General features: G+C 36.9%; 5 protein-coding genes across 10 annotated transcripts in view; 2 read left to right on the top strand and 3 right to left on the bottom strand.

The window, feature by feature from the left end:
* Positions 1-650: 650 nt before the first annotated feature.
* On the bottom strand, positions 651-14,164 carry LOC128683125 (uncharacterized abhydrolase domain-containing protein DDB_G0269086-like). Of its 4 annotated transcripts, none has more exons than XM_053768393.1 (16): positions 14,024-14,164; positions 12,046-12,202; positions 11,491-11,594; positions 10,679-10,750; positions 9,595-9,744; positions 8,725-8,923; positions 7,820-7,990; positions 6,391-6,554; positions 5,377-5,508; positions 4,704-4,787; positions 3,836-4,003; positions 3,042-3,167; positions 2,583-2,674; positions 1,973-2,159; positions 1,493-1,522; positions 651-805 (listed from the first exon to the last, which is right to left on the bottom strand). In XM_053768393.1, the coding sequence occupies exons 2-16, from the start codon at positions 12,137-12,139 to the stop codon at positions 752-754; spliced, it is 1,827 nt and encodes a 608-aa protein (XP_053624368.1). In that variant the 5' UTR covers positions 12,140-12,202; positions 14,024-14,164; the 3' UTR covers positions 651-751. The 4 variants fall into 4 exon arrangements, with proteins under 4 accessions (XP_053624368.1, XP_053624367.1, XP_053624369.1 ...); XM_053768392.2 differs by lacking the exon at positions 14,024-14,164 and adding an exon at positions 12,971-13,256; XM_053768394.1 differs by lacking the exons at positions 11,491-11,594; positions 14,024-14,164 and having other exon boundaries at positions 12,046-12,120.
* On the bottom strand, positions 13,360-14,584 carry LOC128683126 (rhythmically expressed gene 2 protein-like). Its single transcript, XM_053768397.1, has one exon. The coding sequence runs from the start codon at positions 14,450-14,452 to the stop codon at positions 13,712-13,714; it is 741 nt and encodes a 246-aa protein (XP_053624372.1). The 5' UTR covers positions 14,453-14,584; the 3' UTR covers positions 13,360-13,711.
* A 578-nt stretch (positions 14,585-15,162) lies between these two features.
* On the top strand, positions 15,163-16,077 carry LOC128682804 (rhythmically expressed gene 2 protein-like). Its single transcript, XM_053767673.2, has one exon. The coding sequence runs from the start codon at positions 15,229-15,231 to the stop codon at positions 16,021-16,023; it is 795 nt and encodes a 264-aa protein (XP_053623648.1). The 5' UTR covers positions 15,163-15,228; the 3' UTR covers positions 16,024-16,077.
* A 1,228-nt stretch (positions 16,078-17,305) lies between these two features.
* LOC128682805 (selenoprotein K-like) lies at positions 17,306-21,661 on the top strand. The gene is made up of 4 exons (XM_053767674.1): positions 17,306-17,468; positions 18,842-18,917; positions 19,373-19,450; positions 20,429-21,661. The coding sequence occupies exons 1-4, from the start codon at positions 17,450-17,452 to the stop codon at positions 20,523-20,525; spliced, it is 270 nt and encodes an 89-aa protein (XP_053623649.1). The 5' UTR covers positions 17,306-17,449; the 3' UTR covers positions 20,526-21,661.
* t (tan) overlaps positions 21,655-25,682 on the bottom strand; it is a 36,497-nt gene continuing 32,469 nt past the window's right edge. For all 3 annotated transcript variants that reach the window (XM_053767672.1, XM_053767670.1, XM_053767671.1), the window contains exons 4-9: positions 25,499-25,606; positions 25,167-25,268; positions 24,568-24,700; positions 24,022-24,256; positions 23,494-23,687; positions 21,655-23,135 (exon numbers count right to left, since the gene is read on the bottom strand). In XM_053767672.1, coding sequence (XP_053623647.1) covers positions 23,038-23,135; positions 23,494-23,687; positions 24,022-24,256; positions 24,568-24,700; positions 25,167-25,268; positions 25,499-25,606 — 870 coding nt within the window. In that variant the 3' untranslated portion in view covers positions 21,655-23,037. The remainder of the gene's footprint in view (positions 23,136-23,493; positions 23,688-24,021; positions 24,257-24,567; positions 24,701-25,166; positions 25,269-25,498; positions 25,607-25,682) is intronic.

Genomic DNA, 25,682 nt, shown 5'->3' with positions numbered 1-25,682 from the left:
ATTCGTCCTAGCCTTCTCTGTCTGCGTCCTAGTTTCTAGCGCGAATGGTTGCACGCGTGGCCCTTTCTAAAAAAGCTTTGTGCAAGATTTGTACAAACATGCGTAAAACAAGACAAATACAACCACATCTTTGCAGAGGAGCCAAAAGTCGTGGCTTTGCCCACACGTGGATCAGGAATTTATAGAGCGCAGTTGTTCTACACACTAGCGCCACCTTTAAAACTAACAATTTTATTACTACAATTTTAGTTGCCCGAACTAAAAAACAACCTAATCTAAATAAAATATGCTAGATAAAATATTTTATTTCATTTAGTTTTCTATTCGACATTGTACTTATCATTTACGATAATATGGATTTCGGTTCGGATTTAGATAACTAGTGATCCAACAGAATATTTCTTAAAAAATATTGATTCTACTAGTAGTTTACGCAAAAATAAATAAGAATACTCAAGAAGAGTTGACGACAGGCAGTGGGATGGCTATAAAATCCATAGCTTCTCAAAATTCTAAGGTTTATTTTATTCATAGCCGTGACGCCGCGAAGACTGGTCAGCAGACCAGTCTTCGCGGCGTCACGGCTATGAATGCAAATGTCCCAAAATCTGAGATAGCAACTAAGTTATGAAATAAAATCAAACACATGATAACAATAAAAATAATGTTTAATTGTAGGTATAAATAGTAAGTAGGTACATAATTTAATAATGACAAATTTAACTCTATATAATTCATAAATATCGCAGTTTCAATCTTCTTCGTCTTCTTCATCAGCCACTTTTTCTTCTTCAACAACTTCCGGCTGAAAAAAAAACAAACTAAAGGCCTCGCCCCACTACTACTTCGTCTTCAGTTGCGTTGACGCAGCGAATTAGATGTTGTTTTGCACAGGTTTGACATTTCCGTGCATCCACGTCCGTCCGTCCGTCCACGGACGTCAACGCAACGAAGATCACGGGGCAGTGGGGCCGCTCACTAAATCGGCGCGAAAAATTTGTAGATGTAATATTATAAATAATACATATTATATATGTTACCGGCTTAACAAGTTTATTCTAGATCAAACCGGTTCATATTGACTGTATTAGTTTATCCCAGGATAATCTAGTTACAAATAAGATTTAATGCATTCTCTGAAATTCCATATTTGAACTTGTACTTAATTGAAGTCGAACAAAAACCGGCCTGAAATATTGTATTAAAATAGTTTGTTGCCTTGAGAATAATCCTAACATTATAGAGTTATGTTATATAGATCATTTGTATTTTCATTTGCAAAGAATAAACTCAAAAACTACTGGGCCGATTTTGATGTGATTTGGCACAGAGATAGGCGAAATCTTCAGGTGACATAGGCCACTTTTTATTATGGTTTTAACCGAGCGAAGCCGGAGCGAGCGGTCAATTTATAAGAATTTGGAAAATATTGGGCTGGCCCCCTATTGTGTATATTATTACTAGTCTGGATTTTTTAAAGTAATTATATTACCTCGGGCTCTGGCGGTGGGGCCTCAACCTCCTGAAAATGTAAACACAATTTATATGCGAAATTTCGAAATTTTAAAATATGTAAAATAAATGGAACATAAAATTTAATATTTTTTCAAACTATCCACCAGATCGATTGTTAGATATGCGCGCCCGCCTGTGAATCGAAAGATCCCAGGTTCGAATCCTACTCTTACCACATGAGTTTGTTTAATTGTTTTACACCAATCTGACTCATGTATAGTGAGATTTCATCGACCATCACTTGCTTCCAGTAAAGGAAAACGTCGTGAGGAAATCTGCACTCGGGTCTATTATAAATTTGTGTGTGAAATGGGAAGGCAAACAAATCCATTAATAAAATGCCAAGAAAATAGTTGTGTATGTTATATTCCACATGACCACGACCCTCAGCCATGAATGAATGAATGAGGAATACGACTGTGAATAGAGAGATGATGACGAATAAAATAAAAATGACCACAATCTCCTCCTCCTGCAGCGTCTCCTCCTCCTCGAAGTCGTCTCCGTAGCCGACGGGGAAGAGGGTCAGGCAGTCCTTCTCCCCGGAGACCACGTCGCTGCTGATGTAGCAGGGGTTCAGGCCCGCCAGCTGCAGCAGCGCGAGGCTGCGGCGCCGCGACACCATTAACGCCAAGCGGTCCTTGCTGGAAATCACCTTTATCAGTTCTGGACGACGCCTGATGGATTTAATTAGCAAAGAAACTTCAAATATTCGTAATAAATTTTACTACCTGCATATTTTTATTAGTACCTTGTCATTTCTACATTCGCAAGTGAAGCCACGTATTTTTAATGTGCTCAGAACCAAAAATTCATTAAATCCAAGTTGATTTCGAGTTTGAGTTTCAATTAAATTTCCAATTGTGTCCACTACGAGATACTGCCGCCATCTATTATTTGCGCTATCGAGTACAAACAAAGGGACGCCTTATTTTCACTTCCATAACAAAAGTTGTTTGACGATAAGCAGTGCCGACGCAGACGTGTGGGGAAAACTATGCCTCAATGTATGTGGAAAAGATGTATATTTTATTATCATTTTAAGTAAATATGTAGTCTTTTCTTACTGTCTCCTCGGCCTTTCCATTTTGTTGTATTGTTTGATCGAGTACGCCAGATGCTCAGCGGTGAACGGGTCCTCCCCGACAAAAATACCAGTCTGGAACGGAAAGTATACAACCACAACTAACTTGCAAGATTTGATTACAGACAACGGGACAGATGAAACTAAATAAAAGCTTGTAAAAACTACGAATTTTTGTACGGTTTTAACCAATAGATAGTCTGGGGAAACGCATGGCTCCGACTGTGTAACATCGGAGGTTGTATATATACTACCAATCGTAAACGCACTGTCTGCGCGGTCTAGGCTTGTTAGCTTCTGTAGTGAGTCGACCGTAGCGCCATCTGTCTGTGGTGTCGTGAATCTTCTACGTGATTTGTATAGTCGGCTTTTAGCGTCGGCGGCGTTGTGTATGTGGCTTGGTAGGTGTCGCCACATCTCATGAAATTACTTATTCATTTACCGCGAGTATATCTTCAGGGTACTGCGTCATGACCTCTTGCACTTCTCCGCGCTTGTCTATGTGGAATATGACCAGCACGTGAGGTGGCAAATACTCTGACTCGATCGTAGCCAACTCCTTCACCACCTGGGAAAGTTATTATAATAAATATACACGGGAAAATCACACAGATTTAGTTAGCCCCAAAGTTCGAAACATATGTTGCGGGATACCAACTCAACGAAACTATATTTTAAAACGTGCATATATATATACATCAACAATCGGAAAAATATTTTTTTCCATCTTGACCTGACTCGAACCCGGAACCTCTAGTGTAGCTGTCCGTCATTATGACCATTAGACCACGAAGGTCGACATATAAATTATGAATATTTGTTAGGGTTGTACGACGAAATCAGAGAATTATAAAATAAGCAAACAGATACATCTTATTCCACTAAAATTATAAAGGCGAAATTTTGTACGTTTGTTACTTCTTCATGCTCATACGACTTGGCTAGTTTTTATGAAAATTGGTATTCAGGTCACATAACTTACTGAATTAACACATAGGATCCTGAAAGAGTGCGAATCAATTAGTATTTTGTCAAAAAGTCTCATAGCCAGTGGCGGTTTATAAAATAGATGGCGCTGCTGTAATATATAAAAACTTAAGTTTTTTTTTTTTTTCAATAATTATGCCATGCCTAATATACTTTTTCTCAACAATGCAGTATCGTGGCCGCCAGTTACTAACTTATATAATATTGTGGCCTTACATGCAAGAGAGAGAGGAGATAAAAAAGACTCGCCTTAGGGAAGAAGAACGTTAAAGCGTTAGCTTTGGCCAGCTCGTTCGGCGGCGAATACAATCCAGGAACAAAAAGACCCCCCGGCGGGATATACTCCTCGTCCTCCACCTCCACGTCTGAGTGGAACTCTTCCTCTTGTTCCACCTTCTCTTCTTCTTCCTCCACCACCTGAGTAAAAAGAGTGCTCGTCTTGTTTTTAAACCTCTTTTTTTTTAAAGTACTAGATTTTACCGGGAGTTGTTTTTTCTCCGGGACGAAGCTCTGTACTTCAAACTATTAGTATGCAAAATTTCAAGTAGATTGGTTGGGTATATAATGCGTGAAGTGGTAACAAACAAGCTTACTTTCGCATTTATATTATATTAGTTGGGGTATTAGTTAGGATATTAGTTAGCATTTTAATAATAACAATGTTAATGGCGAACACTATCAGTGTTTTTTTAGTACAAGTCTCTTAAAAGCATCTGTGTGCTTGCTATTCACATCTCACAATCAAGTCGATTCGCAGTGAGACGCAGCTAAAAAATCACATTGCGATATAGTGACGCAACGACAACCACAATGTGATTAATTCGACTTGATCGATCGATCGATCGATCGATCGATCGATTGATTGATTGATTGATTGATTGATTGATTGATTGATTGATTGATTGATTGATTGATTGATTGATTGATTGATTGATTGATTGATTGATTGATTGATTGATTGATTGATTGATGTAGTTTGAAATTCGGAAAAGGATAACCGCGATACAGACAGAGCAGCGCGGGAAGAGCGACGTAGAAGGCGGGAAAAAAACACGACTTGACGTTTGATTGTATATTGTCAGAATAGGGTGCGTTCTATATTTCAACAAAAACTTACCACGGTACTCTCTTTCTCCACTTCTTCTACTTCCTCACCCTCCCCCTCCTCCTCCCCCGGCTCTGGTTCCGGTTCCGCTGGCAGCTGGGAATGAACAATTATTTTTCATAAATCAACAGTGAATTTTTTTATGAAAAAGACAATATAATTTTGTATCACATTGTCATTAAAGAAAGAATTTTGAGCATATTTCATCAATTTTAATGCATATTTGCATGTATTAGGTATATGTACAATCAACACGTCACATCAACCCAAATTTATTGCAAACTCGCCGCTATTACCGCGCTTATGAGGTTCATTCAGGGTGACTTGATGTGCTGTTGACTGTACAAGTAATAAAATGCATGAATTTTTTTGTATTTGCATATAGTATATTTTTTTATTCGTAATTTGAGTATTGACAGTGAGGTCTAGGGTGTAAATATACGGACATCTTGTTTCTTTTTATAAGCCATAGATGACATGGACCGTAGATATTAACTTTATAAATTACTAGCGGCTCGGGTAAAACCAGGATATAAAAGTAGCTTATGTAACTCCTGAAGGTCTCGTCTATCTCTGTGCCAAAATCGGCCCAGATTTTTTTTGAGTTTATTCATTTATATTAGTTATAAATATCAGCTTGGATAAATTCTAACACTTAGGTAACAGATCTATCTAAACAGCTTACCCCAGCCTGTATTCTAGCCATGCGTTCCTCCTCTTGTCTCTGCTTCTCCTGTCTCTGTCTTTCTTCCTCCGCCTCCCTCTCAAGGCGCGCTTGCTCAGCTGCCAGACGTTCGCGTTCTTCCCTTTCTGCACGCTATTATAGTATGAATCACATTAGAAATGGTTATAAAACTGATATTCCCCTAAGCAGTACTAATAGTATGGACACTACAGTACTGCGCGTGTCTGAGACGGTAATATACATTAGTAACGGCCCGTCCCGGCTTCGCTCGGGTAAAAACATAATAAATTATACACCTAAACCTTCCTCAGGAACCACACTATCTATTAGTGAAAACCGCATGAAAATACTTACTTACAGTCGTTTTTGAGTTTATCGCGAACAGATAAGACAGAAGAGGTAGAGGATTTTGTTTTATATGTAAAAATGTGGGGTCTGCTGGAGTACTAAGCTAATGGTCACCATGTCAGATTGCTACACTAAAGGGTCCAGGTTCGATCCCCTATCAGGTCACGGTGGGAAATTATCTTTTACAGGCTGTTGGTGGATATGGAGCCATTTATATATTATTTATAAATAATATACACATATCTATGCATATGTTAGAAAAATTACATGTATGTATAATGCCGATGATGAAAGTAAAATCGACGACCTCGGTGGCGCAGTGGTAAAATGCTTGCCTCTGAACCGAGAGGTCCCGGGTTCGATCCCCGTTCGGGTCATGATGGAAAATGATCTTTTTCTGATTGGCCCGGGTCTTGGGTGTTTATCTATATATGTATTTGTTATAAAATATAGTATCGTTGAGTTAGTATCCCACAACACAAGTCTCGCACTTACTTTGGGGCTAGCTCAATCTGTGTGATTTGTCCTAATATATTTATTTATTTATAAAATATAACGAATTATCAAAACTCATACATTTTACGCTGTCAACCGGCCTATTTAAACCTGCGAGGTAGTTGTGCTTTAAAAATGTCCCAGTGTAATTTTATTCAGTTTATTACTAACAAGTTTCGCCATCCTCAGCTCGTACCGGTCTCGGCGCACTTCTCTGGCAGTTTTGCTTATAGACGCGTATCTCTCGTACGCGGGAATGGGAGGGACCTGCTTCTCGGGGGGGACGTCCTCCTTTGGCACTGGGATCTCCTCGTAGAGGGCGTGCCGCATTAGCTCTGGGATGCCCCGAATGTGACGGTTAAACAAACCGAATAAACTCGGCGAATGGTTCGACGAAGTAATGGCATTGAATAATTAAAATCAATGGCCCCAAAATTATTATTAACATATGATGTAACATTTTTTAAAGGGAATATAGGAAACTAGTTGGCCGTAGGAATTACCCGCGACTTCGTCAGCGTATAATAGGTTACTGCTGAAATATTTTGGAATCTAGTCTATTCGATTACACGAGTATTGTCTGTCGAGAATAATGCTGTCTCGTGTTGGCCGGCAACACTGTGTGTTTATCAACCAATCTTGACCATGCTATTACGTATTGTAATCTATATACATAAAACTCTTGCGTTACCGAGTGACTGACTGACAGACAACAAACAGCCGAAACTACTGGGCGTAGAAAGCTGAAATTTGGTTTCTATGTTCCTAGGACAATGTAGGAGAGCACCAAGATGGGAATTCTTGAAATTCCCACGGGAAACGGATTTATACTCATACATGAAGTTGGTGGTAAATATAATTCGTTAAAAATTAATTTTAGTTACTCACAGATATATTATAAAACAATACCTTTACATATTACTAGTGGCCCGTCCCGGTTTCGCTCGGGTAAAAACATAATAAATTATACTTTCCTCAGGAATCACTCTATCTATTGGTGAAAACCGCATGAAATTCCGTGCAGTAGCTTTTGAGTTTATCACGAACAGACTGACACGGTACTTTGTTTTATAATATTTTTAACGACTTAGGTGGCAAAGTGGTAAAGTGCTTGCCTCTGAACCGAGAGGTCCCGGGTTCGATCCCCGGTCGGGTCATGATGGAAAATGATCTTTTTCTGATGCACCCGGGTCTTGGATGTTTATCTATATATTTGTTATAAAATAACACAAGTCATACCTATACCACAAGTTATATCATAACACAAGTCTTAAACTTACTTTGGAGCTAACTCAATCTGTGTGATTTTGTCCTGCTATGTTTATTCATATTTTATTTATTTAAAAAAAATGTAAGGATAAAACAAAGTACTCTGTCGCATCTGTCTGCCTAACTCAAACTATATAGCTCGGATTTTCGCGCGGTTTTCACAAATAGATTGTGTGATTTCTGAGGAAAGTTTAGGTGTATGGTATTATTATATTATTTTATTTTATATTTTTACCACAGCGAAGCCGGGACGCTATTCCTATATAAATATTATTATTTACTGACTATAATTTGCTGATGTTATGAGTATTATGAGTACTATCTCACTCACTGATGAAATCCCTGTTGTCCGTGTCAAACATCTTGAAGAGTACCACAAGTACTTCGCCCTTGAGTAGGGCGTATATACATGCGTCGTTGGGCTCCACATCGCTCATATACAACACTTCTTTAACATTTTCAGGTTGCAATTGGAAAGTCTCCTTAGCGGCCACTTGGATATCTAAAGTGAGACGAAATGTTTTATCTAATGCCGACTGCGCACTGTCCCCAAGTTTGCCAAACGTCGGTATACATTGCTGGTGTTTCATTGCGGTAAATAAAAGCACTCATACTAACTACGCAATATTTATTCGCGTCGGCGTGTGTCCGAGTTCGGCGACAGTGGCATCACAAGAAATATTATTGTGATCCGACCAGATCATGTTGAAATCAACACGTAATAACAAAAAAACATGTTTGTGCAGTAAACCGTTAAGGAGTTCCTTCGTTGGTGGCCTTCGTGGGTTCAGCATCAGGTTTCACATAATAATGCCGCGGAGATAAATCACCAAAACTACTAAAAATGCACTTGTTTTTAATTACCGACGCAAAAAGAGGGGTGTTATAAGTTTGACCGCTAAGTGTGTCTGTCTGTCTGTGTACGTGGCACCGAAGCTCTTCAACGGGTGAACCGATTTGGATGCGGTTTTTTTGTTTTTTATTTGACAGCAAATTTTTATGTGGTGGTTCTTAGTGATGAAAATCGGTTCGGCCGTTCAAAAGTTGTAGCGAAATGAATATTGAAGGTCGGGGGATTTTCAATTTGTCTAACACAGAGCGTGTGCAGTGGCAATATGCATATCAGTGGACAGAAAAACGTTAAGATACTAACAAGTTTATTTGTGAGATAAATTAAAAATTCTCGACTACTACAATATTAATTTCGTTGAGATGATGATGAAGGATATTACTCACTGACAATATCCCACTTCTCGTAGAGGTCGTAATGCGCCTGGTGGCAGTGCGGCCAGAACAGAATGAAGTTGAGCCTCGCGACGTTAACGGAGAGTCGTTCGCAGACGCGTTTCTTGCGCGCCGCCAACACCAGGGTGCGCAGGCGCTCTGACGCTTGACGGATTTCTTCTTCGATTTTCAAATCCTCTTGCAGTTTTTCCTATGAAAATGTTTTTTGATACAATCTTTCGAATTTTTAACTACGTGTTACGGTTACATCAAAATTTAGCCCGCTTGACCTAGGTGCTGTCGGTCTCAGTTGGTTAAAACTAGGTTTATCTATTTATCTTACAGGCTAGAATTGCCGCCGCCCGCCTGTGGATTGAAAGGTCCCAGGTTAGAATTCTACTCCTGCCATAAGTTTGTATACCAATCTGACTTATGTATAGTAGTTTTCATCGAACCATCACTTGCTTCCGATGAGGGAAAACATTGTGAGGAAACCTGCACACTTGATTTTATTGACTTGTGTGTGAAATGGAGATAGGTATATATCAGTACTCGGATCACAATCATAAACTGTTTTGATATACTTATTGATTATATACTTCGATATATTACTAGAAAAAAAAATGTAAAAAACAATAATAATGGTAAGCCCTTCTGGCATGATAGGTGGCGCAGTAAAGTGGTTGCCTCTGAACCGAGAGGTCCCGGGTTCTACCCCGGTCGGGTCATGATGGAAAATGAGCTTTTTCTGATTGGCCCAGATCTTGGATGTTTATCTATATATGTATCGTTGAGTTAGTATCCCATAACAAAGTCTCGAACTTACTTTGGGGCTAGCTCAATCTGTGTAATTTGTCCTAATATTTTTATTTATATACATACGGCCTCCTCGGGCAGCATTTGGTTTATGGCAAGTTTGGGCCTCTCTATACCAGTGTCTATCTCCCTCTTCACACTCCCCAGCTCTTCTTCTATGATGCGACACAGTTCTATCCCGTTCGCACCGAACATGGCCCGTGTGAGCTTGCCTTTCTAAAAGTAATGGGGTAGTTGCCATCAAGTCAAATCGGATACTCTTTTCGATGTGTCAAAAACAAAAAATATATACTTAGTCTGGCCATAAATACTGTTAAAAAGAAACAATTAAAAAGAAACAAAATATTACATTTGAATTTGGATTCAGTTATTTTTATACGATTTTCCATTGTCTTTTCTTATTTTGGCGCCAATACGCTGGATTATGATTTATGGTCAGTTTTAGAGAGTATGGCTTGCTCTAAACGCCATGATAATTTGGAGTCCCTAAAACAATCCATACGATTGGCAGTGAAGAATTTTCCCATGGAAAGAGTGCGTGCTTCTATTAATAACTGGGCTCAACGTTTAAAGGATGTATTGCAGCCAATGGAGACCACTTCGAATAAGCATTTTATATTTTTAATTGTTTTATATTTATGTATTTAAGTAACAAATTGTAAAAGCAATGTTATTTGCAATAGAATTTTGTTTTTTCTTTTTTACAATATTTATGGCTAGACTAGGTAAGGTATATGGGGCTTGTATGACATTTGATTTCTAATTTTATGTAGATGTTTCGTAAGTCAATGCATTGTTATGATATGCATAAACAGATTGAGCATCCATGATCAGATCAAGACGACGAAACTCCTTAACAGTTATAACTATTTGTCAGGTTTTGAATGCAATTAGACATCTGAATGGAAAAGAAACATTTTTGTAGGTATATACTTTAGGCAGAATGTGCAATAGCTACGCCCTGTGAAAAGCGTCAAGGTATGTATTTTTGTTTGTAATGTAAAATCTCAAAAACTAGTGGGCCGATTTCGATGAAATTTGATAATGAGATAGACGTAGACGAGAGCAACATAGGCTTCTTTTTATAATGATTTTACTCGAGCGGAGCCGGGACGGGCCGCTACCGTTTGTATGTGATATGAATACTTACAAAAATGAAGAGAAACGTAGGCTCACTCTTATCCTTGAATCTGGACAGAGCATCTATATTATCAGCCAGAGCCTAAAAATCGGAGAAAATACGTTTGTATTAAATTTATCCGTAAAAGTCAGACTACCTTGGTGACACAGTGGTAAAGTGAACCTAGAGGTCCTGGGTTCGATCCCCGGTTGGGTCATGATGGAAAATGATCTTTTTCCGATAGGCCCGGGTCTTGGGTGGATCGTTTAGTTAGTATCTCATAACACAAGTCTCGAACTTACTTTGCTAGCTCAATCTGTGTGATTTGTCCTTAGAACTATATTTTTATTTTTTTTATTTTAGTAAGTTGTCGTTCTCAGCGTGAGAGGAGCGAATATTTTGTTCGAGTGTGTTAATTGCGAACATGGGTGTCAGTTTTTAATCAAGTCACCTAAAGGCGTCTGACGTGATTTTTACAACTTTCTTACCCTACCGTTTCTTAGCGTGAGGGGTAAAAATTAAATTTGTTTCGTAAACATGTGACGAATGCGAATGCGTGCACACATGCGCATACCAGTAAAGTTAATAGAACGGACTCCGCCGTCAATGTGTCACATCTCATACAATTCCTTACAACGTCCATGACACGCATAATTTTTCATTCGCATACGATACTGTTTTCGTTAGCATCCGTCTTAGAAACCGGTGCAAATGCGTCGGTCAAACAATTATTTATTGTTTCTCGATTCTGCGCATTCGACGATTTAAGAAAGAAAGTACACGCGATATTAAAATACATAAATGAACCAATATGTTTTCCCGTTTGAATACAGCGTACAAACCTTTGCCATAGCAATAGAATCCATCCCAATTTCCAGTTTGCCTTTCCTAATAGCATTCCCGGTGGCAAGGCAGTACCCACAAAACTCAGAGTACACTTCCATACCTTCAAAATCAGAAACGAATCATCATCTCAAACTGAAATGTTTTTGTAACTAAAATGTCTGTAATCCTGTCCATACGAGTATGGACAGATGGTCGGACATGACGAAACAATAATGGTTCCGTTTTTGCCATTTAGCTACGGAACCCTAAAAAGTAGTCACATTCGAGGAGTTCCCCCAAGATGTCATAATTTTCCGTGCAAAAAGAAATTGACCGTGACGCCCACATGATATACCTACTTATATTTCCGAGCCGTTAGCGTTAGGCGACAGAGGTAAGAGCTCACTCTTGTTTGAGTTCTTCTCGGTTTCTTCTTCAACTGTAAAGCGTCGGAACCCAAGGTTAACAAGTGGGCATCTTGAGTCATTTGTCTGGCTATTCTCTACTACACCATTTTTTTACTCAAAACTTTCACATTTATATTAATTGGAAAAGTGTGTAGGCCTACTTACAAATCAGTTGATTGAAATGCTGTTCCAGATAAGTTTCGAACTCCTCATTACTTTCCAATGTGGTCTGGATGGAAACCTGTCCCTTTCGAGCCATGCTGTCAGGCGGCTAGTGTTTCACTATTATTTCCAATATAACACGCTCCAACATTAGGACCTCCTACAAAGAGGAAAACAGGACGTTGTCACTATGAACAATATGGCGCAGTGTATAATAGACATTTGTGACAGATTTTCCCAGAATAGATACTGTGGAGAATCAATCATGACTATAAGTAGGTAAGTATATCTCAAAGTACATAAAAGAGTATATATTGGAAATCTGTTAAGCCAGGGCATAAAATAGAAAAGAAAAAAAAATAGATTTAGAAAAAGAAATAGATTATTTGTTTGTAAATTTAATTAACGTTATGTTTATATCGAATAAACATTTTATTTTGTTCAGTTTTTCGCTTTGCTCTTATGATGCACTTCAACTTGCTTTTTCATTGTTGAGTATCAAATGTTTGCATTTTTTAATTGACAGTTAAACAGCTTGGGAAATACAGTATTCTTAAATGACCGGTTTCTGCATATTACATTAATGTTATATTCAATTAAATAAAGTATCATGTCAAACAAATTACGTTTTATTTATTACTTTTATTTCACCACACAGGGCAATACATTTTTAATAGTTAATAACAAGTAAACACTTAAATTAATGAATAGTCCAGTAGATTGTTTTGTTGATTCATGGGTAATTATTAAATTACCCATTATATATAATTATTAAGTTATCCATGAATCAACAAAAAAGTCCAATCTACCTAATACCTATGTGTGTGTAATATGAATGTATTACACATATATAGATAATTAGGATAGTTGACAAAAAAAACTCTTGAAGTTTTAAATGGAAAATGTTTAAGGAAATTAGATCAATGACCTCCATCATGTGAGACTGTGGGCTGGCTGGCTTCCCTCTTAAGTATGGCTACCATACATCTAAATCTCACAGATAACTGGTTAAAATTGCAGCAAAGACAGTTGGTCATTTCATTGAACAATGTTATTCAGCTAAACATCTACGTTGACACATCAGTTTAATCCTTCCGCGGTGGTCTGCTTAGAAAATGTTCATTAACTGGTTGGCTGCACATTATAGCTGCACTGTTGTACATTGTTTTCAGCTATTTAGCTTATTATTCTTTAGAAAATTCCGTGTATAATTTATTGTGGATTAGTGAGGAAGTTTGGATACTTGAAACACCCGTGACTTAAAGTCATGAGTTGCATATTTACTGAAAGAAGGTAACTGAAAGACATTATAAGAAAAAAGTTTTAAATTAAGTATATTTGTCCTGCTACATAAAGAACTTAAACATATTAGCATAATTTAAAAAAAAAATAAAATCATATAACCATAATGAAACTAACAATACACTTCTACTCTGTGGTTCACTGGAACTGAACGACGGTTCAGTTTAGTAAACATTATTGAATAAGATCTGTGCCCATTAACTGCGATCTTATTCAATAAATATGTTTTATACTTTGAACAATTACAAATACTTTCTAAATAAACATTTGCTTTCTAACAATTGACTACATCCTTACATTTCATTGCCATTACTAGCTGCAACAGCTATCATAAAATATAATTTCACAAAGTATGTGGCAATGGGATTTATGTAAGTTTGACCTCACATTTCTGTATAGCATTGGCCACTGCTGTTAAATCAGGGTACAAATGTTCAGGATTCGGAGGAGTCTCAGATTTGCTGGCCAAAGGATTATCACTGTTAACGATTAGAGCGCGCCACCCGGCACTTATTGCTGCCTCATAGTCCTTCTTCATGTCATCCCCAATATGAAGACATTCTGACGGGCTTGTTATCCCGCACCTCGACATAGCGATATCAAATATTTTTTTATCAGGCTTACAACATCCAACTTCATAAGAAGTGAGAACAAAATGGAAGTGGCTCAATATACCTACACTTTTTAGAATGTCGCGGAGACGAGGATCGAAATTAGATATTACTCCAGCGTTGATACTCTTTCTCCCAAGAATATTGAGTAACTGACGGCCTCCTTCAGCCACACACCATAATTTGGATGTTTTAAATTCTTCAATCAGGATTTTAGATATTTGGGCTTCAGCGCCTTTCGGAAGCTGTCCTTCAAATGTCCTTTCCACCACTTTCTCCCACCATTTGTTCCAATGTATCAGGCCTTTACCAAAATTAGGATATTTCTCCCACATGAATTTGTAAGAATCTAACAATTTATCTTTTACATCCTTCTCTGTACCATTAAATCCATAATTTTTAGCTATGAGTGCATAGTAATGCCAAGGTAGTATTCGAAACTTTAATAAGGTGTTGGTTGCATCAAAAGTTATTAGTTTTAATCCACTTATACTCATTTTGGTTTTATTTATGACTTAACGATTGATTGAAAAAAGTGTTTGAAAACGAATACCTTAGAAATTGATAGAAACTTTGAAAACATCAAAACAAAACTGTGAAATGATATGAAAATCTCAGCTCGCTCAGTGAATGACAATAGAATGACATAATTAAGATGAACGAACAACAATCTGACAGCTGTCAGTCAACCAGCATTACATAGAGGTTCTAAACCCAAAATACCAAATTCACTAGGTGGGTACCATGGAATTAGTAGGTACTCCTGCTAATTAGTAAAGTGGAGGTAAAGAACTTTTTGAAGAGTCTTTTCCACCGGTAGGACGACCTCTCTTTCTTATGCATCGCGAGTTACCATATAGCTTGCACTGTATACCTAGCAAGCTTATACATTTAAGCGCGCAAGAAAGAGAAGAGAGAGTTAGGCTACCGATGAAAGAGATACCTTCTAAATTGAAAGAGGGACCAATGACTTATAATTTACTAGCCTAGCGCGTTATTTCCCGCGGGTGCAGTTATTTTTCAGGGATGAAAGGTAACTTATGCCTTTGTCCGTACTTCAAACTATATGTATTCAAAATTTCAATATACTAGGCTACTACAATATAATAGGCTACTTTTTAGGCTTATAATAGGCTCTTTTTTTACTACTAATAAGCTTTGATATTGTAATACCTTTTTTATTCTAGTTTTCTTTGCAAACCTCGTTCCTGTGCCTCTGGGTATTGAATAATATTGATCATAATCTATGGGCTAGTTTGGCTAAAGACGTTGCATGTATTCATTCATACATACCAATGATTTAGTAAACAAAATTCATTTTAAAATAATGACTATTAAAAAAATTTCACTGGTAACTTTTGACGCAATAAATACCTTATTAAAATTTCGTATACCGCCATGGCATTTTTATACACTTGCAGCTAAAGGTTACGGATTCACTGGAACAGAAAACGATGTAAGGTTAAAGTTTATGGATTCTTACAACTTCATGTGGACAAAATTTCCTAATTTTGGCAAAAGTATGATTCCTTGGAAGAAATGGTGGGAAAAAGTCCTTGAAAACACATTTGCCGATACGATACCAAAGTTTAAAGATACTGATATGTCTAAAATTTTGATTGAAGAATTCAAATCACGTAAATTATGGTGCGTTGCTGAAGGAAGCCGTCCTTTACTAAACATTCTAGAGAAAAAAGGAATGACGCTGGGAATAATATCCAATTTTGACCCTCGGTTACATGATATTCTAAGAAACGTTGATCTTACAAAACAATTCAAGTTTATCATTACTTCATATGAGGCTGGATTTAGCAAACCAGACCCAAAAATCTTTATGCTTGCTATGAAAAATTGTGGGTTGACTAACCCGGCGGAATGTCTTCATATTGGTGATGATGTAAATAAAGATTATGATGGAGCAATGAAAGCTGGCTGGCATGCGTTGATCGTTCCCAGCCCTCATAATCCTTTGTTTATACAGACTGACAAATCTCCCGCGTCAGAGCATGTGTTTCAAAGTTTACAAACATTAGCCATTGCTATACAAGAAGGTCAATTGAAATTTTAACGGGTCATACGGGTCATATTAATAGATTATTTAAATTCAAAATATATAATTTTGTTATGCCAACCATGTTTTTCTTAATCCAATTATTACTAATTTAACTAACTAATTTAATAACTAATTTGTTGTCTAGTTTTAAGTTTCAATTTTCTTTCTTTTGTTTTATTTAATAAGTATAAGAAATTTCAAGAAGATTGAGTAGGTAAATAAAGTGTGCAGTGGTAACAAACAAACTTTCGCATGTAAGTTGGGATAACCACGCTTTCACAAGCTCAAAGAGCTTGATTTCAGAGGTAGAGTTAAGTGCATATGTGATATTGCTGATTTCAATTTTAACCTTTGTTGGATTGTAATGAGAACCAATGTATCCCAGCCAGACCCGCGCTCGCGACCCTTTCTAAATGTATAGTACTATAAGTCATGGATTTAATAAGTACTTCGGTACCCATTAATTCCATGCTATAAGTATCTATTTCTGCCATAGATTTAGAAAGGGCATGCACATGAGTTTCATGGAATTAATAGGTACTACGATGGAGTACCTACTGATTCCATACTTTTCTTTACACAAAAATGAACATTAAGAAGTAGTGTTGTGCCTACTTGTATCTATGATTTTACTTCGATTAGATACTACTACGTAGAGAGAGTTCTGTAGGATTAGGTTATACAACACAATCAAAAAAATATTTCTTTTTCGAGTTCCGATTATATTTACAAAAGAACGATATACGATTATATTAACAAAAGTGTTATCATAGATTTAGTAAGTACGGAGTACCTACTAATTCCATGGGTGTATTATATGGTCTAATAATAAGGGTTACCACACAGTTATACAAAAATGTTTTTACTAAGGGTTACCACTTACCACGAAACACACGTTTACACGAAGCACATTACTAATGTCCACATACTCTCTTTTTTCTCTATATCGTGAACGAATCGAAAAAAAGATAATGTGTGAACGCAATTATGTACACATATAGCCAAATACGAATAAATAATAATAAATAGCTACGTAAAAAAATAAAATCTATTTTCTTTTTCTCCAATACATTTTTATTAACAATATTTTTCTAGATGTGAAGGAGCTATTTTAAAAAAATGCATTACACCTATATATTAATAGTTAGTATATTTTAATTAGTGTTAAAAGATCTAATACTAAACCATTTTTTGTTTAGTGTTTGCACTTGTTGGTGATCTCTTGGCGGTCCCAACACTCTATCTATCCTGGGTAAGTTGGGTACGTAAATTTGAATGTCTATTGCATTGCATTTTTTTATTTGTTGTCAAATGTCAACTCATTTCGTTCATTCATTGTGCTGTGGAGCGAGCGATTTTCATCATTGCGGAGGTTGTTCTTCATTTTCGAGAATAGATAGTTGTAAATTATCGTGAGAGGATATTCATTTATAATTGAGATATGGTTTACGTTACAGGAGGTAGGTAATACATGTTTTACTTATAATAATCTGTTTACTTCCTGCTACGCTGAACACGACTTAGGCCACGTCAGTGTGAAAAGTTTTATCCTGTTTTTGTTATGTATGATTTCCGCTTTTTTATTTGATTCCTGACCTCATTTTTTATTTATTTGACCCAGTACGAACTGCATTGATGTTTAATCTTTGTTACACGAATAATTATAATTTCGTTCATTTCGAACATTCTAGACGATATCCTAGATTGCATTCTTTTTGTTACGTAGATACCACTCGCGAAAATCAATACCGAGAATGTATTGGCGTGTGGGCAACATCGGAACTACGGTTTAGCAAACTAGTAACATTTAAAGGGTTTTGCTTTGTTTATTTCTGATGAGATGACATAGATTTTAATGTTGAATACATGGCAATGCTGCTTATAACTGCTTGATCGCGAACGAAATATATCTTAGGTATTACATGTATCCACAAACAGGCAAGGATATTTGCTTCAATATTCAGAATTGGAAAAAGCATTTTGATGTTGAAATTTATTGAACAGAAGTAGGTGTTATACTGGTCTATATATCCTTGTTTATGTATGATATGTATTTTATTTGACATTTGTAAGATAAGTGCTTAATAAATAATTTTAATACTCCCTTTTGGCGTTGTGTTGCTTTTTTTGTGCAAAGCGAAATAACTTTCAGTAACACATTCATTGTTATAATGAGAAAATTTCTATGTCAATGGTGACTCTTGTTACTCAATCGTGCAAAATTTACAGAGGGATTTTGCTGTAATCTTAATTATCTTCCTTTTTTTTTATTTGGCGTCGGCGCAACATGTTTATTTCGCCATTTTGGATTATTTTGATATCTAGTACAATGGTAGTAGTATATATATATAGACTGGCATAAGTTCTTCATTGAAACTGGTTTCGGAAAGGGATGATAAAGTCTTTGATTGCATCGCTGAAGAGCACTCTTTTTCATTTTCAATTTTGTATCAATATTCCTACTGGCGCAGTCTATAATATGTACCTACTTACCTATGTGAAAGTTTTGATGTGTGCTTGTAATGAAATATTTAATTAATTTCTTAATGTGCAAGATGGCTTTCTGTTTTACAAGCTTTTAATTTACAATGTATGTAAGTATGAATGTTAGGCTGGAGTCTTGTAAACCACCACCATGCACCATGGCAACAGGTACATTGTGTCGTAATTTGCCTCTAATGTGGCGAAATAAATTTTACATTCCTTCAATTATTTATTCATTGATGAATACCTTTAATTAATCGCTATTGTAACTATATTATTATATTTGTCTACATTTTTTATAGTCTGTATGGTCTTGTATGAAAATAAAGTAAAAAATTTACAATTTCAGATGGCACTGTGGTGGACCGGAAATCCTTCAGTGTCATGGGATTGTTTTGGGGTGTATTGAATTTCTTATATCTGCTGTAAGTACTCATTATTGACCCAAATAGATTAATTATTATTTCTTGGTTGGTGACATTGCAAGCACCAGGGTGACAAGTGATAGGGTGATAAGACCTCCCATTCTGGCACCACTTAACCCATATTCGTGAGACGCTTATATTGCCGGCGACCTGCTAAATCTTCCCAATGAAAGACAATAGTCTTTCATCGGTTTTCGTCATTGGGAAAAATTATGCGCCGCGAATCGGCGATTAAAATTGTTGTGGAGTGATCGCTTGATGAATCGCGTAATGGTTGACTGGTAGAAAAAGCCTCAGGCTTTAAGTCCACCATTTACATGTTTAATAAAGTTAAATAAATAGATGCTTTTAGCATAAAGTTCGCCACTTGTTTATATATATTTTTATCTGGAACAATAAAGTTTTACATACAATTGTAATATTTAAACTAATTGTAATTCCACGTTGTATTGCAGGTTCCAGACACTGATCAACCCAGACTATAGTAAGCATGGCGATAAATATGTAAGGGACTTCCGACCGCCAGGGAGCGGGTGAGTTGAAAATGTGTTAATAATAACAAGATATAGGGTAGATGGTGAGTTTTAATTTAGCGAGTGGTTCCGCCCTATTAGAACCACACCGCGTTCCCCCGTGGATCACCAGGATCGAGTCTTTGGCAGCTAAATGCAATTTTTACCACAATAGCATTACCGAGGAAGGATTTTAAAAATTGCAATGTTTATTTTTTATGTTGACATAATAAATGAATATTATCTCGATAATGCATATTTTATGTAATTTTCTGAACTTGCCACCTACCCATTTCTGTTTTCGGAAACTTCTTACTAATATAAACATAAAGTGAAAAAAAAAAGATATATTACTTCATCAGGTTTTCATGATGATTCGAATTATTCGATGATTCGATTATATTACATTTATATCAAACTTAACGTTTATGGAATTAATTTATGGTTGTGTAAATGGTTTTTAAGATATAGTTCAGATATTTATATCTGTAATAAATTGGTAATGTTACAAGGGTTTACCCCTGTAACATTACCAATTTATTTTGTTACCGTTACAAGTTTATTTGTTAGTCAAATTAAAAAACCCCCGACTTTCAGTATTCATTTCGCTACAATTTTTGAACGGCTGAACCGATTGTCATGAAACATGGCTAAGGACACTCGGGATAAAATTATCTCTGACACAAAAAAAAAAAACTAAACGAAAATCAGTTTATCCGTTTGGGAGCTACGACGCCACAGACACGTTAAACTTATAGCACCCCTCTTTTTGCGTCGGGGGTTAAAAATGGTTGTAAAATAATTATTACTGCGCTCTCATGCAGCACTGGACTCGCATCCACCTAGCTAAGGACACCAAGTGCTCTCGTAATTTTAATATAGATGTACTAACATAGTTTGTAAGACACTCTGTTACTAACACTATATAGGTTTTTAAACCTGAAATAAATGATTTTTATTTTATTTATTTTAATAAGTTGTAATCATTAATAATTTCAGACCACCGAAGCCACCGACGAGGAAATTCGGTGGTTTTGGACCCTCGGGCTCGGGGCCATCCCCACCTCCGATGGGGGGCTGCGGTTGTGGAGGTTAAACCGCACGGACGAACAGGCAGCCCCAAGTACGTAGTATATGACGTCAGCATCACCATGCAATATTACATGCGAGTTTTTAGATTAAGTTTACTATGAAATTGTTGATTCATTCTCTTGCTCAGCTGAATTTGAATAACTTTTGTACATGAGTACATGGATTTATTATTAACGTCTTGGCTCGTTTATGTTTTGACTGCTTCACTATTTTCTGATAAAAATTGACTAGATAAATCTGCCTGCCTGTGTCGAAGACCCTATCGAACACTTGTGAAACACCCTTAATGTCCGATATGTTGCATATAGGATATCAGTTACTTTATCAGAAATTAGTGATATAGACCCGTAATTTTTCTATTAAAAATTATTTACTTAACAAATAAGTACATAGGAGGGATGTAATAATCAAATTTAAACTTTAAATAAATTTAAATATACTGATTAATCTAAGTTTTGACAAAACGACTTACTTATGTAGGATTTTATAATATTTTATTGATATTCTTAAGTTTTGTACGTGTTCATAAACTGTTAACATGACGTCATATCATAACAAATAAAACTTGGGCCCTACAAATTGCCAAATACTTAGTTTATATAAGTAAACTCCATTTAAACACTTCACATAATAATTCCATTCCAATAATGTCTATTTATCAATATTAGATGCTATTAAAATAATTCTTAATTTTTTTATGCGGTTATAAAAAAAAAATTAAAACTTTTATAATCCTAAATCATAAAATTTATTTTATATAACATTATTTTTATTATTTAATACTTCTTCTTTTCGAGTCGACAAATTATATTAATTTAGATCCTGTGTCACCTTTTTCTGTTAAAATATCTTATTATAATCTGATGATTAAATCTGCCTAAGTCATTACCAGTAAGCCATATCCAACTGACATTTGTTCGATATGTTACATTTCTGCCAGATATTGTAATTATTTAACTGATTTTCATGAAAATCGTAAATGTTAGACAGATAATTTTGAATGTTAGCATATAGAGTATGAATGCGACTGAATTTGCGGGCTAAATCTGTTGATTTACGAAAGGCAAGGGAATAATAAGATATGCACATTATCTGTATTAATATAAGGTCTAATATCAAATAAAACGATATAATAAGTAATTTGTTGTTTATATTTCAAATCGTCTTCAAAATAAACTAAACTTATAACAGTAAAATCAAACACAAGTACTTTTATCACTTAGTTAATAAAATTATAGTGCAAATATTACGTACAAGGCGGAAATTTATGTATATGTATGTACATTTAAATGTATGTAAATACATAATACATAAATTGAACAAATTTTAATAAGTTGTGATAGTGCTCAATACATATTTGCAATATTCGTCATAGGGTACATTGTTCGCGCTTTAAATATGAAAATTTTGAATCTCCACTGTTGAAACTATAACAGTATGCATTTGCGAATATATTTACTTTTTGGAAAAACAACAGTTAATTACATATGTATATGTAGAACAAGGTAAAAGGAATGTCGTAGTATTGCTCATATGACGGGTATGACTCGTTCTGTTTTATCAATACGTATAACTATCACTATATATATATATATATATATAGTGATATTCTATTAGATGGTCGAGGTTAATACCCGCTCATAAAGGACTGACAATCGTGGAAAGTACAAGAGGCAAAGGGGAGTTGATGAGGTACAGGTAAAATATGGATAATGAAAGTAGACTTTAAAAAATTCCAGCGAAATATGGTGCTTCCGCTTCGAAATGGACATGTAACCAACACAGAGAAGGAGATTCCTTATAGCCACTTCTCACACAAAAGTTGTGTGACGATACGCGGGGCGGAAGGCACATGCGTGGGAAACGCGGCAACGCCTCCCTCTTTCTTACATTTAGTCCGTCGCCCAAAGGGATGCACGGAAAAATAAGCACAGTTCCTTTTTGTGACGTGACGTTTCTTCCTTGTTGCACTAAGGTATAATCTTCACTGCGCATAACTTGATACATAGTCCTTGATCCACTGTGGGCACCGACTTTGAGGGAAACGTTGGTATATACACAAAGCTTCACAACATATCTTGACAAAAGATATAAACTATATTACCTAGGACAAACCACTCTAATATACCTAGTGTTAAACTAATTTACGAGAAAATGAGTGCTTTGTTCGCTAAAAAACGTGTAAGTACGTAAACGTATACGTAAAAAGGAAAACTTCCGTTTATACGTAACTTTACCGCTGTCGGCAAACAGTTAAGCGGTAAACATAAGCACTTATACAAACTGCGCAATGTACGTTGTTTCGCAACGGCATATAATCGAGTTCAGTGATAATGTGTAGCCGACATAGTTTAGTTTTGAAAGATATTTACTACTTGTATGCTTATTTGTATTAGACAACATTAATTGAAACCTTGGGCTCTGCCCCATTGCTCCGTTGCATCGATGTAGCGCGTTACCGGTCCGTTGCTTTCCATAGGATTCTAAATTTACGTAGACATTGTTATATTGCTTATCTAAATATTAAATCTTATTGGCAATATAGCTACTGGTTCCGATTCATTGGGTTTGTTGATGTAGACACTCCAGGTCTTCTTGTCCAAGTCAAATATACCTGAAAAACACATAATCTTCAACATAGGCGTATGTAGGAATGTCTTTCAAGGGACAGACCCAGAGGTTGGGTTGTGATCCGGTCAGGTCGAAAGGACACGTCTAAAATATATAATTTATCATAAGACTGGTGAAACCCACGAAGTACTCCGTGGGTGAAATCACAAATTCAGCGTAAGAGGCATTCGCAGTATTTAACAGTCTTTATTTTCATCTTTTTTATCTATTTTCAATCGTAATCAACTCTAAAAAGGGCATTTCCCTCACTTATAATTGTAGCTATCAATACGTTTGGAACTGAAAATTATGGGAAGTAAACTGTTGACAATTAGGTCCTTATAAAGTACGTTACTACTCACCAGCTGCGATAGTCTTGATTACGGAGTCTGCTCTGTCCTGGAAGACGTGGAAGGTTGTACCGCTGGTGTCTGACAAAATGTCCTCGATGTCCCGTCTGGACTGGGGTGGGGCGTAGCTGTGGATGGTCTTGAGTCTGGACTCGCTGCTGTCGATGATCAGGCCTATCACTTCTTTTATATTCATGCGCAAGTAACTGGAAATAGATTAATCATCTTTAAATATAGAAATATGTTTTACCGGATGTTATTGAGCCGGAATATGGTATTCTGGTATAATAATGCTTATCGAAGGCGTTATATGTTATAGGGAAGGGGCGACACCAAACCTTTCCCCGTTACCGTCAGCGTTTACCAAGGGTCTGTCCTCAAATCTTATGTTCAGTTCACACTGCTAATATCACTATTAGACAAAGTGTTAGGCTGCTGATGAACAACCATACCCTGAATGAATCTTTCGGCGTCCTTTTCGAAGAACTTCATGTTCTAGTCTCCAAGGACGTAACGTAGTTCAGATTCCGAAATACTCACATATTGCAATGCACCAGAGGCTCATTATCAAACTTGCGTATATCCAGCAAAGACCGGTTAGCTTTGAGGTCCGGAGCGACCTCCACATTGTAGAGTTGGCGGCTCCCCCATGCCTCGGTCCAGATCATGTTCACAGAAAACCCGTTTCCGATGCCAAGACCCTCGTCAATGAGGATTCTCTCTGCGTCGTTGAAGCTCTTAGCCGCTAATAATGCTCGGGTGATGAACGTACGGGCTGCGGAGAAAGCATAAGTGGAAGTTAGTGTGAAAAAAGAGATAGAAAATAGTGGTAGAATATATCAAAAAGGGTAGTTCTAAAATAAGTGCAGCGAATATTTTTGGACATTACCAGTCTACTCCAGTTAAAGTTGGACAAACACATTCAACTCGTGACTAAAATAAAAGCTGGTCTGTAAAAGCTACCATCTTGAGCCATTTTTTGTATCCCAACTGTTGGGGCACTGGCCTTCCTTACGTATGGATAATGACTACAATACCCAGTAGTAATTGGTCAGGTCGACAAGGAGTAGAAGAAGGCATACTTACGGGTATTCCCAGGTTTGAGGGCTGCTGGACTGAGGGTGTTGATGGAGAAGACCAGGCCGTTCTCGTTGAAGCCCATTGTGTAGCCGGGCATGTGGCCGGCGTAGCATAGGGACGAAAATCGCTCTTCTACAGCCTGGAGGCAATAAAGTCAAGATACCTTAACTTGAAGTAAGGTCTGATATATCTGTATACGTCTACTTTCAAGGTTTGCTAATATGGCCTATAATTCGTCTCCTGCGCAGGCAAACCATAGATTATTTCCTGGTTGGGGACGCCAGCGCAAGCACCAGTCGGGTGATCCGTCCCACGATTCTGGGACCACTTCACCCAAGGCAATAGCGATGGCGATAGATAGGTCAGGTCTCATTTTTAGTGACACGTTTTGTAGATATTTGATTTGGTTTATTCTTACTTATTGTTATCGAAGTATTCATATTCGTTGGCATTTCTCGGTCTGTTAAACATAAATTGTCGTTTGGAACCTACAAGTTCGTAATGACAGGAAACGTTTATCAAAAAACTACTTTGGCAACAAAAACAATGCTGTACTGTAGAACGCTGCTTCCACTTTGGAAGACATTGTGGAAATGTAACCTCACCCCTTTCTCCCTGTCCTCAGGCGTGGGGATGATGTGTGCAGACATGATGTAGAAATGGTTCAGTGTTTCTCCGAAAGCATCCTCCGTGTGACCCAGGATGTGCTATGGAACAAAAGACATTTACAATTGATTTTAACAAGATTGCTCTTGAAAATATTGGTCCATAACGGCTGCCTAGTCGCTGAAGCAATTTCTTACAGAATATAGTTCAACTGAGTTAGATGAGTATGGCTTCGCATCATCGCATCTCGCGTGGGGGTGGACCCAGTTAAGACTGGGTCGATAAGAGACCCAGAGTCGATAATGTGGTAAGAGTGATAAGGGTTACGTACAGCGTCTCTGTTGAGGACGCCGATGGAGCTGCAGCCGCCGGTGTCGCCGCGCGGCACGTGGTTGTCGTTGACGGTGCCAATCAGGTCGTCCATTTGCAGCAGGAACAGCTGGTGATATAAATAGTACATTATTTGTTATACATGAAGTGCATACGGTATTTTTTTATTAATATATTATACAGTT

The sequence above is a fragment of the Plodia interpunctella genome, chromosome Z (assembly GCF_027563975.2).
Source record: "Plodia interpunctella isolate USDA-ARS_2022_Savannah chromosome Z, ilPloInte3.2, whole genome shotgun sequence".
In the NCBI taxonomy this organism is placed as follows: Eukaryota; Metazoa; Arthropoda; class Insecta; order Lepidoptera; family Pyralidae; genus Plodia; species Plodia interpunctella.
The sequence above is the reverse complement of the archived record's forward strand: the minus strand, read 5'-3'. Positions and strand labels throughout refer to the sequence as shown.

Bases quoted from the DNA above. Each gene is read 5' to 3' on its own strand.
- LOC128682804 (XM_053767673.2), top strand. From the start codon at position 15,229: ATGTATTCATTCATACATACCAATGATTTAGTAAACAAAATTCATTTT.
- LOC128683125 (XM_053768393.1), bottom strand. From the start codon at position 12,139: ATGGCTCGAAAGGGACAGGTTTCCATCCAGACCACATTGGAAAGTAAT. The intron at 8,924-9,594 runs GTATGTATATAA...ACATTTTCATAG, and splicing joins AAATGCTGCCCGAGGAGGCC to GAAAAACTGCAAGAGGATTT. The intron at 2,675-3,041 runs GTAAATGAATAA...TTTCCGTTCCAG, and splicing joins ACCCTGAAGATATACTCGCG to ACTGGTATTTTTGTCGGGGA.
- LOC128682805 (XM_053767674.1), top strand. The intron at 18,918-19,372 runs GTAAGTACTCAT...GTTGTATTGCAG, and splicing joins TTGAATTTCTTATATCTGCT to GTTCCAGACACTGATCAACC. The intron at 19,451-20,428 runs GTGAGTTGAAAA...TAATAATTTCAG, and splicing joins TTCCGACCGCCAGGGAGCGG to ACCACCGAAGCCACCGACGA.
- LOC128683126 (XM_053768397.1), bottom strand. From the start codon at position 14,452: ATGAGTATAAGTGGATTAAAACTAATAACTTTTGATGCAACCAACACC.